The following is an 11,231-nucleotide window of genomic DNA, read 5'->3' on the forward strand; positions in this document are numbered from 1 at the left end:
TCCGACCATCAATTTTCGGTTTTCGGTTGTGTTGTGTTATCAATCTATTCTTGACGCCGATCAACAAGAGAAACAGAAAGTAATAGGCATATCGGAATTTCACATCATGGTCGTTTCTTCCCGTCACCTACAACCACCCTCTTCTTTTGGGTTGATAATGCCGGAGCTTGACAAATGCATCGTCCATAGCAATGAGCTTAGAGCCCAAGTGGTTAAGCACGTTTAGTTTACCACCACATCGAACTATCTACCATGAGATTAGACGCTTCCACTTTTACCACACTGAGTAGCATAACTAGATGTAGATGTAAGTTAGATCAATTGATCAAGTTCGCCTCCTTACACCCAAGTTTGAATCCCCCGTAGTTTAAAACATTGCATGGAAGAAAAACAAATAACAGAGCTATTCAAGTGGGATGAAACAAAGATGAACTTGTGTTCATTCTCTCTCCCACAAAACATCATTAGGTTGTACAAATGGATTCATCTGAACAAGTTTGAATTATTTTTAACCTTCCAAGACTAAACCGGGACAATGATTCGACTCTGTTCGGTCCAAATTAAACGTGAAACTCCATGCCTAAGATTTACACCACAAATTATTCCTGTGTAAAGGCACAAACTGAAAGCAGCTAAAGATAGAAACTAGGGTTACACCTGAAAATTTGAAAAGGTTATAACACGAAATGACCCCATTGACGCACTTCACGCCTCAGTAGAGTAGCTCTTCAAAAACGGGGTCTATCTGTTGTCCCCATTTCCCATTGTACAACTCCAATAGCTTCTCAGCTGGTGTTACACCTGCAATATAATCAACATTCAACGTAAATGCCAACTTCCCCCAAAAAAGAAACAGAAAAACCTATTGAAAGTATAGTGCACATCCTGGCCGTTAATAGAAAGTTGGCTTAGCTTTTCAAAACAAGAGAAGAAAGATAATAAAAGACAGGAGGGAGGAACTCCCGTTTACGTACCAGCTCTAACCAACTCCACCACCTCATTCAAGAATCCTGTTTCTTTGAAACCTCTCCTTTCCAGGCCATCCTGCAGAAGAAAAGGATGCCATAATCTAGTCATGCACAGACACAGGCTCACGCAAACACAAAGAGAGCACCGAGAGAAGCCCAATTTACCTTTGCCAACTTTACAACATCTTGAGCTACATGCTTGAGCAATCCATCCCTAAATGGCGTCTTTAGACCAGTTATGGGGACCTACTAAAAATAACTTCACAATTAGGTTTGCAAACTTAATCACTGTTTAGAAATGTACGAGGTCTGTATCGCTAATAAAGAACAGAAGTATGAAATTTATCCTGAGGTTCAAACTTCAAACTTCATGAATAAATATTGAATTGAAGGAAAGCTAAACTAGCGAATTCCAAAGCCGTGTCTAGCTAAAGATAGAAGGTTGGGCACAGGTTCAGAAGATTGGCAAACGAAAAGGAAATTAGTAAAACATATCGCTAAATCACTTTAGCTGGACTTTAACCAGAATGGCTAGGCCGTTTATTTTCTGTAGCTACCCAAACTGTCATTCCATTCCAGCACCAAATGTCTCTTCCTGGGCTCCAAATGTGGCATAAAAAGCTCCAAAAGTGGCATAAAACAAGTTACAAGCGAGTGCAAACAATTTGCAACCTGACCACATTATATGCCGATAAGTGCGTATGTTAACCACTCCACAGGGTTTTTTTTTCTCTATTTTTACAAACAGACATAATCTCTAGCATAAAGCTTAAACAATGCAAATTTGAATTCATGCATGCAAAGGAAAGACCAATGCAAAAAATGTTTTATACTTTCATTCACATTAAAAAATGGGCTTTGTCGTGTAGGATTTAGCATCACCTTATTTCTCAGCAACTGTCTTTCTTCAGGAGTCCAATCAGCTGTAAGGTCTAACACGTTTTGTAGGGAAACCTCGTCGTACAATATACCTACCTGAAATTTGAGCCAAGCAAAATCAGCTGATGTCACTGGATATCAGTAGTGAATAACATAACCTGAAGAAGCTAGATCGCTGTCCTTCAGATACGATTTAGCAATACACAGGCAACATATGAGACACCAAGGACAAAAAGGAAACACTAGTAAATATAAAAGGATGAATATTTGTTCTATCTGTACATAATTAACAAAAATAATGTTAACAAAAGGTGAAATGTAAACATATGATTGTGAGTCAAATGACTTACCCAAAAGGCGGGTAAAGCACATAATCTCCTCCAAGGCCCTCCATCAGCACCCCTCATCTCCAAGTATCTCTTTAGCCTGACCTGAATGTAAAAATAGATATCACATAATTAGGCAATAGCATAAAAAACATGTGGTGATAATTTGATTATTGATGCTCGAATGAACCTCAGGGAATATGGTTGTCAAATGATTCTCCCAATCGTTCAGGGTTGGCAATTCACCCGGAATGCAAGGAAGCTTCCCTGCCAAAAAGTCCTGCATGTAGATAAAAAGTACCAATGTCTTCAATAAATTAGTAGCTTCAGACAGACAAGAACAGCTACAGAAGAAAGCCTAAAATTAAAAGACCATAATGGATAGATGGAAACCCGGAAGCTCATTCCAGTGCAATCGATATACTTCTTTTGCCGATAAACAAAGTACATGGGAACATCAAGAGCATAATCAACATACTGCTCAAACCTGCATAACAAATAAATATAATAAACAATACATACAAAAATAACTGAACCATTCTCCATTCATTACATATTATGTGCAGAGCTAAGTAGTATAGCTACAAAAAGGGTTAAATGAAACCACTCAGAGTTAAATAATATATATATATATATATATATATATATAATATCATTAAAAACCATTTTAAATTCATTATACCATTCATGTACTCTATAACAGTTCCACAGTTCATACAAACCCATTCGTATAAAAAATGCATTAATCAAAACACAAACCAGACATAACTCCGGTTTTAGTAGACTTGGCAATGTCTTAACATGACCTGCAAGATAAATGTAATACTTGAAAACAAATGTGTTTTTATGTTTTGAAATAATATTTATGTGACAATGTGGTATGTAAATACTAATTTAGTATTATGTTTTTCATTTGATTATTTATTGATTTAAAATATATTTTTTTTAACGGGTAATGAGTCGAGTCATATTATTCGTTAATATTAATGGGCCTATTTCAGGTTGAGTCGATTTCGGATCAGGTCATATTACCTGTTTATTTTAACGGGTGTTACACAAAACAACTCGTTAAGATATTGGGCATATCATAGAAACGACATGAACACACAGGAAACATGACACAAATGCCAGGTCTAGTTTTTAGCATCCAAGTAGAGCTGTGAAAGAAATTTTGACCAACGAAATTATATTTGGTAAACAGCTAGAAAATTGATGTTATCCAAAATTGCACGTAGACAAAATGTTGATGGAGAATGTTCTCTCATCAGGTTTTGATTTGTTTGGCTGAGATTCTTAAGAACAGTATATTAAGAACAAACAAATAAGCAGATAATGCATAAAAAGGAGATCAAGGACCTGTTTCTTAACAAACACCAGTGTTTTAAAAAACACGCCCCAATGCACGCCTAGCGGCTGTGGAGGCTGGGCGGGGGTGAAATCACCTCTACTAGTGGGAGTAAGCAAAAACTCACCTAGACGTGGTTGAGGCACGCCTTACAGCGCTCTGAGGCGGTCAAAATCCTTGCCTAAAATTTGTTGGGGACCCTCGAAATTGAAGGTTGGGCCTTTGAGGCTCTGCCCTCTGGGTTTTTTTCTGTTGCAAAGGCTGCCCCTGGTTTTCTTTCTGTTGCAGTGGCGGCGTCTTCATGAAGAAGATGACCATGAAGAAGAAAAGAAATTCTTTTTAAAAGACTTGGTTCAAAACGACGCTATTTTGGCCAAGTCTTTTATTTTTTTTAATGACTTGGCCCACAATGACATTGTTTTGGCCAAGTCTAATTTTTATTTTAATATAAATTATAACCCCTAGCAGATCCTCTTCTTCCCCATCCTAATACCCGATTCCCATATTCCCATCACAATTCACCTTGTTGATGCACAAAATCAGTGAGGACTTTGGTACAACAGAAAGTGTTAAGTTTGCAACATTTGCTAGATTGCTCCGGTCACTAGTGTGGATAAGTATGTAAATTGATAGAGACAGGGAAGCAAACACTAGATGTACGTGGTTCACCCAGATTGGCTACGTCCACGGAGTAGAGAAGTTCTCATTAATTGTGAAGGGTTTACACAAGTACATAGGTTCAAGCTCTCCTTTAGTGAGTACTAGTGAATGATTTAGTACACAAATGACATTAGGGATTATTGTGGGAGAATGATCTCCTTTTATAGAAGAGAGTTTCCAGCTTTGTTCTGACATTGACAAATGTCGTGTTGTGATTGGCCTCTGATACTGACACGTGTCGCGCTGTAATTGGCCTCCAGGTTGGAGGAAAACTCTTCTGGGTCCTTGATGGTATAACATTGACTGGTGTCTGGTAGTTTCGGGATTGGTCAAGTATGGTACAAACACACCAAATCCCCAATCCCCATCCCAAATTCCCTAATTCCCCAATTCCCCGATTCCCCAAACCCTAAATTCTCAATCTCATTCCCATATTTCAATTTTACCCCAATCTCATACTTCAATTTGTTTCAAAATTCTCCACACCACCCAATTTGTTTCAAAATTCAAGTAAGTTTTTTAGTATTCTAATCTCAATTTGGTCTTGATTGCTTGCTTGATCGTTGATTAATTTGATTCACAAAGTATTATATTATATTAAAAACTTTAGGTCCCGTGAAACTTTGCCTCATGCCTCAAAGGCTTTTGCCTAGGTGGGGCTACCCATGAAACACCTTCGCCTTTTAAAACACTGACAGACATTGAACTTTGTATACTCAAAGTGATGTAACCTACCATCAAATACTTCGATTCTGAAGTACAAAATTCTAGTCACAGAATGCAGGAACTAGTTCATAAGTACAAATAAAAGCCTTAACCCCCAAAAAAATAAAAAATAAAATAAAATACTTACCCAAAAGAGTCATCAAAAACAAAAGGAAGCATGCCAGCGCGATTATTATCCGTATCGGTCCAAATTTGGCTGTTACAAAAAGTAGAAGAATCAATACAGATGCTATGAACCAAAAACAATACAGATAACACAGAAAATTTAGTAGCAATATATGACACAAACATGAGAACAATAGAAACCTTCTCATGCTTAGAAAACCATTTGGCTTTCCTTCAGTGAAAGGTGAATTTGCGAATAGAGCTGTTGCTATCTGTTTCATTTGTTGATAGGTTAGATCCCATATAAGTAACAGTTTTACATCAAAAGAAGATACCATAATTCCTCACAGGCTGTAAAGCAAGACCAGCACGAAATTTCCTTATCATGTCTGCTTCAGAACTGAAGTCCAGATTAACCTACAAAGGTGGGAAAAAATAAGGTTTTGCATGAGCTACAAAGATCTGACTACGCACCAAATCAATGGAATATCAGATTATGAAACATAACTACGTGTAAGAAGTATTGATCAAAAGTACCTGATTAGTAGTAACAAAGATCTTACCTGTACAGTGCAAGTTCTGAACATCATATCCAGTCCAAGAGTGCCAACTTTTGGCATGTAATTTCTCATAATATCATATCTTCCCTGAGCCAAAATACTCGATCAGCATGCATGTAATCGAAGTATAGAAAAGTTACAAAAAGTGGCGTTATTAAAGTTATAACTAGACCAAATCGGGACATTGAGTAAATGCAGTATGAAATGTCAAAAGCAGCATTTGATATCAGCATCTAACGTTAAGAGTTACTGTAGAAGAGTGATGTGCTTTGGTGTTCCTTTACCTCATTACAAAACTACTAAGAGGCTGTTTCAAGAAAATTATTAGAAGTTCTCCATCAAATAAAGCTGCAACCCTTCAATAACCCTCCAATAACCAGTAAAGTGGAATAAAGAGGCATACTTCAGCAACTGTGCGGATGTGCCATCTCAATTTCTAATCTAAACAAATGATTGATTTGTGCATTGTCATATGGTTGAGAAGAGGATTAAACAATACCTTGGGCATTATAGGTATGTCCTTAAGTCCCCATTTAGGCTGAAAACCGATTCCAAGAAACCCGATTCCCATTTCCTCTGAAAGTGCTTTGACCTAATAAAAGTTAATAGAGTGCAAATTTACTCACCAAATACAAAACAACAACAACAAAAATATGACAAACAGAGACTTCATTTGTCAACTAGACTTTACTTAAAATCAATTTATGCATGAAATATGACCCAAGTTTGCATGTTAATTCCAAAGTTTTGTTGTTCTTCTGACCTGATAAAGGTGTGAATTGACTTCGGCACAAGTTTGATGCAGGGTCTCAAGAGGTGCGCCACTAAGTTCAAATTGACCTCCAGGCTCCAGTGATATGCTTTGCTTACCCTGTCCCATAATGTCATACTATTTCAAATGACAAACAATAAATGACAAGGGTTTCATGATAACTGATTTGACATGGAAACATGAGGATGCAAGAGTTATAAAGGGTTTCAAAATATTACAATCCGTATGACAGATAATAAAAGGAAGTAAAACAAATTACAAGCATCATCTAAAGTTGAAGAGTAAAAGAAGATTACCTGTTTGAGGCCAATAATTTTGTCGCCTTCCATAACTTTTTCCCAATCATATCTCTCAGAAATTCCATTAAGCAACTCGGCTATTTGTTCATATTTTATAGGACGTAAGGTTTTTCGATCAAAACCAAATTTCTCGTGCTCTGTGCCAATTCTGAGGATCAAGCATGCTTAAATTTTCAATATGATTGGTTATCCAACAAACTGGGTATATAGAGGGAGGTAGCATACAGACATAACAATCTGAAGCCACACTGACTTTCAAACCACATTGTATAAACGCTGAATCATGTAACTACACCACTCTGGTAAATGTAAATAAGGCAATAAATACCTCCATTTGTCCTTAGACTTGCATCCAGAGGCAAGATACGCTACAAGATCCTCTTTTGTCAGTGGCTCAGTAGCAATTACTGCATCTTCTGTTGGAGGACTGGCAGTAACTATCACACTATGTCCTCGTTTCTGTCCTACTCCTGCATTGGCTATATGCAAAATCTGTGCCTTACTAGTAGAAGAATATAATAGAGAAGAGAAGCCAATGGAATTTTCCTTCAACTTGGATGCATCTATACTGTTTGCCCTACTGAAAACCACATTTTTCCCAGATTTATATCGAAATAGCTCAGTACGGATGCAGTATGATGACCCCATCTGTAAAAAGAGTCCCATGGCCACCCCTGGAGAATCTGTATACAACCTGTCAATCAACTACACTTTACAAATTCAAGGGAATTAGATGAAAATTAGCCATCCCAGAGACCTACCATTGCCCCTCTCCTAGTTAAGGCTTATCTAAAATGATATACTTCTTGCATTGAATTTCCATGTCAAAGCTCAGTAAACCATCTTAAAGTTTAGAGTAAACTGTCGATTTGCCCCCTGAACTATCACCCAACTTTCGATTTGCCCCCTGAACTTTTTAATTGGAAAATTAAGGACTTAAACTAATTTTTTTGGCCGATTTCCCCCCTACCGTTAGTTTTTCATAAATTTCATCCAAATTAACGTTAACTCTTATCATGTGCAAACCACGTAACTCTCATTTGTGGACAAAAGTGTCATTTCACTAGACCTTCAGACAGAAAAGCTATAGAATCACACATATTTGCATAGGTTTATATTTTAGAAATCTAAGGTTTTCAATTATTTTAAAGAATGAAGTGACCGAACTACCCACACATGTTGTGCATATGCTTCCATTTAACAGAAATTTGGATGGAATGAATGAAAAATTAACAGCAGGGGGCAAATCGGCCAAAAAAATTAGTTTAAGTCCTTAATTTTCCAATTAAAAAGTTCAGGGGGCAAATCGAAAGTTGGGTGATAGTTCAGGGGGCAAATCGACAGTTTACTCTAAAGTTTAAAACCAACAATAATTTATTTATTTATTTTTAATACAGATAATATATTTACACGAAGACCATACAATGGGCTAAACCACACAATGGGCTGCCGTAATAATTTGGTGTTTAACTCGCTATCCACCATAGTCGAACCTAAGACCTGCGACTTTAGACCTGCGACTTTCTAGGAATATCACCAGACTGTAATACTAAGTGGCAAAAACCACTGTCATTAACAATTTCAATTCTCTTTCCATGCATAATTTTCCACTTTTTCTTTCCCTTAAAAATATAAAAACTTAATAACCCTACTAACAAATTAGAATATTCAATCACAGCCACTACAGAATACAGAAGGTGCAAACTGTATAAATGAACGGCCCAACAAAACCAGTATTTATAAATAAAAAAAATTAAAAAAAAAAACCCTAAACAGCATCATCATAGGATATCAAAACTGAGAATTAAACAATTAACGTTTGAAATGTAAATACAATCAAATCATTCGAAATCCAAAAACTGTGTATGCAACCTCCCACTGTAATTAACACAACCAAACTTCAAAATTGAGGCTCTGAAGATTAAAACTTGGCATAGTGTAAAATTAATCCAACAGTAAATTATCAGATAAAAATTTATTGGAGGATTTACCTGGATAGCTGACAATTCAGTCGCAATTCAAATCAAGGATTTTGCAAGAAGCTGCTGACTAGGGTTTTTGGACTGCTCTCTAATAGAGAGAGATTCAGAGAGACAGAGAGAAAATTCAGAGGAGAGAGAGACAGAGAGAGCCTCCCCTGTGCTGCTGATGAAAGGAAAGCACAAGCAGGTTTTTTTGGATGTGAAATTAAATAGTAGTGCGGCGGCTCAAATGATCAAGGTCCACCAGTTATCTCCGAATCAAATAATATAACGAAATTTAACGAATCATTTTAACGGAAAATCATATTTTTATATTAAAAAATTAATTTTGGTATTATTTATTTTACTATTTATTTTGTTCTTATCGTTAAAACTCAAAATTTTCAAATTATTTTCATAAGTTTTTCTTTTTAATAATATATAAGAAAATTTTATTTAAACTCGTATAATCTCTTTTTATCCTAACTTAAATTTTAAATGTTAATTGTCTTTTTACTCTGTTGCATAATTATCGTCAAGTTCCAAGATGAAATTAACAATGAAACTACAATTTATCAATAAACACGCACCCAATAATTAATCTATACTACCATCATTCTTTGTTTATATTACATTCATTTCATCTAAAATCCTAAAAACTCTTATAGAGAAAAACAAGCTCTTTTTATCGATGGATAATGATTTTGAAGTTTTGAATCTTCAAACTAAGAAGCGATTTATGCAAATTTTGTTTTCATTTGATTTCAATTTTTTTTTTAGAGTTTAGAAGATAGGTTTTTGGTTCATATTAACGTCAGTGAATTCGGTTCATATAAGCATCAGGTTTTGGTAGTATAATCTCATATATGTTTATGAGAGAAGACATAATGTAATATGACATATCTTTTGCTGCAATAGTGAAGTTTCTTTGAAACTTTATGGAAACAAGTATCTCCCTCTTTCTCACACAAACCCAATTTCTTTGAAAACACAACCTTTGAAGTACCTTCTGCTGCTCAAGCAATTCCATTCATTCTTACACGCCATTGTGTTGTACTATATCAACTATGGGCGTATTGTTGTACTACATTAACGAAAGCACTAATGCAAAAAAATCACGGGGACAAGGATATTCAAGAAAACAAGAAATTGAAGAGTTAGGCATATGGGAGATTCATAAACAAGTAGAAACTTTACTGAATTATTCAACTTGTCCACAGAAGTCGAATTCTAAAAAGTTTTCATTCCCATCAACAATTGAAACTTCACCAAATTATTTAATCTGAGATTTATTTTCTTTAATTAAATGGGTATAAAGATAAATTTATATTTTAAATTGGGTTTGGGAGGATAGTTTAGGTAGTAAATTTGGGTTTAAAGAGATACTATTTTTTAATTAAAAATAATATGGGTGTAGAGAATAAATTGGGTGTAGAAATATATTATATGGGTTCAAATAAAATTTTCCTAATATTAATCGTATATCTAAAATCATGTGGGATCAACTCTCTACAGAACTTTCCGAACCGAATAAAATTAGGCATCAACTTAAAATAGTGCGGAATCAGTTCTGTCCAGAATTCTCCGAACCAAATAATATTTGTCATTGACATAAAATCGTGTGGGATCAGCCCTATCCAGAACTCTCTAAACCTAATAATATTAGTCACCGACGTAAAATCGTGTGAGGTTAGTTTTGTCTAGAACTCTCTAAACCAAATAATATTAGCTATTGACCAAATAATATTTGTCGTTGACGTAAAATCGTGAGGGATCAGTTCTCTCCAGAACTCTATGAACCGATTAATCGTCGACCTAAAATCATGCGAGATCAGTTCTATCCAGAACTATCTGAACCAAATAATATTAGTTGTTGACACAAACTGAAGAACTTGCAATTTGTCTTCAAGTAGAAAAAGGTAAGCAAAATCCTCCATTTCATTATTGTCAATGTCTGTTGCTACCATTTGTCTTCAAGTAGTACTTATATGAAGCTGTTATGCGTTATGAGCTCCTAAAGTCAATCACCAACTATAGCCTAATGTAGAAACAAGAGCATTAATCTAATGACCATCAACTCATATTTATCCAATCTAGCTTTCGACATTTAGAGGAAAACTTTTTGGAACAATATCTTTGCCGATGCAAATGTCCGCCGTCTCTAGCTTTGACAAAAATGCACCTGCAAAACAATCAACACCTTTGATTAAGGACCTAAGCCTCACGAGCCCACGAGGTGGGGGAGAGGGTTAGGCCAATGGGTCCAATGCCTAAGTTAGTTTATCTGAGAAGAGTAAAGTGTCTAGGGCTTCTAGGAGTATCAAAAGCTTACCAAAATTTGGTAGAATAAGGGGTTTATATAGGGGAGTGGCTGGCCATGGTGTTACAGTTTTACCCTACCCATGGCGACATCCTATTGGCCAAGGTTTTATAAAGAAATATTCTCAAGATATTAAATAGGAAATAATATCTTGAGATAATGGAGTAATTATGACACACCCCGACTTGGAAAGGTTGAAGCATGCTAGCCGTCACCGTGAGGTGACATAACCATAAGGGTAAGTGATGCAAAAATTGAATAAAATTTAAAACTAATTAGAACTAAACAGTGAAAGAGTGCGCAATTCGTG

The 11,231-nt window shown here is 35.8% G+C and overlaps 1 protein-coding gene across 5 annotated transcripts; it reads right to left on the minus strand.

The window, feature by feature from the left end:
* Window positions 1–482: 482 nt before the first annotated feature.
* Window positions 483–8,904, minus strand: LOC103424413 (glutamate--cysteine ligase, chloroplastic-like). 5 transcript variants are annotated; one of them, XM_070812549.1, is made up of 16 exons: window positions 8,632–8,904; window positions 6,969–7,323; window positions 6,638–6,788; window positions 6,333–6,440; window positions 6,069–6,161; window positions 5,573–5,656; window positions 5,358–5,426; window positions 5,211–5,281; window positions 5,032–5,100; window positions 2,567–2,660; window positions 2,364–2,453; window positions 2,198–2,278; window positions 1,851–1,943; window positions 1,134–1,214; window positions 975–1,044; window positions 483–801 (listed from the first exon to the last, which is right to left on the minus strand). In XM_070812549.1, the coding sequence occupies exons 2-16, from the start codon at window positions 7,304–7,306 to the stop codon at window positions 713–715; spliced, it is 1,581 nt and encodes a 526-aa protein (XP_070668650.1). In that variant the 5' UTR covers window positions 7,307–7,323; window positions 8,632–8,904; the 3' UTR covers window positions 483–712. The 5 variants fall into 5 exon arrangements, with proteins under 5 accessions (XP_070668650.1, XP_070668651.1, XP_070668652.1 ...); XM_070812550.1 differs by having other exon boundaries at window positions 6,969–7,345; window positions 8,632–8,869; XM_070812551.1 differs by having other exon boundaries at window positions 6,969–7,334; window positions 8,632–8,860.
* Window positions 8,905–11,231: the final 2,327 nt, after the last annotated feature.

This window comes from Malus domestica, chromosome 14, assembly GCF_042453785.1.
Source record: "Malus domestica chromosome 14, GDT2T_hap1".
In the NCBI taxonomy this organism is placed as follows: Eukaryota; Viridiplantae; Streptophyta; class Magnoliopsida; order Rosales; family Rosaceae; genus Malus; species Malus domestica.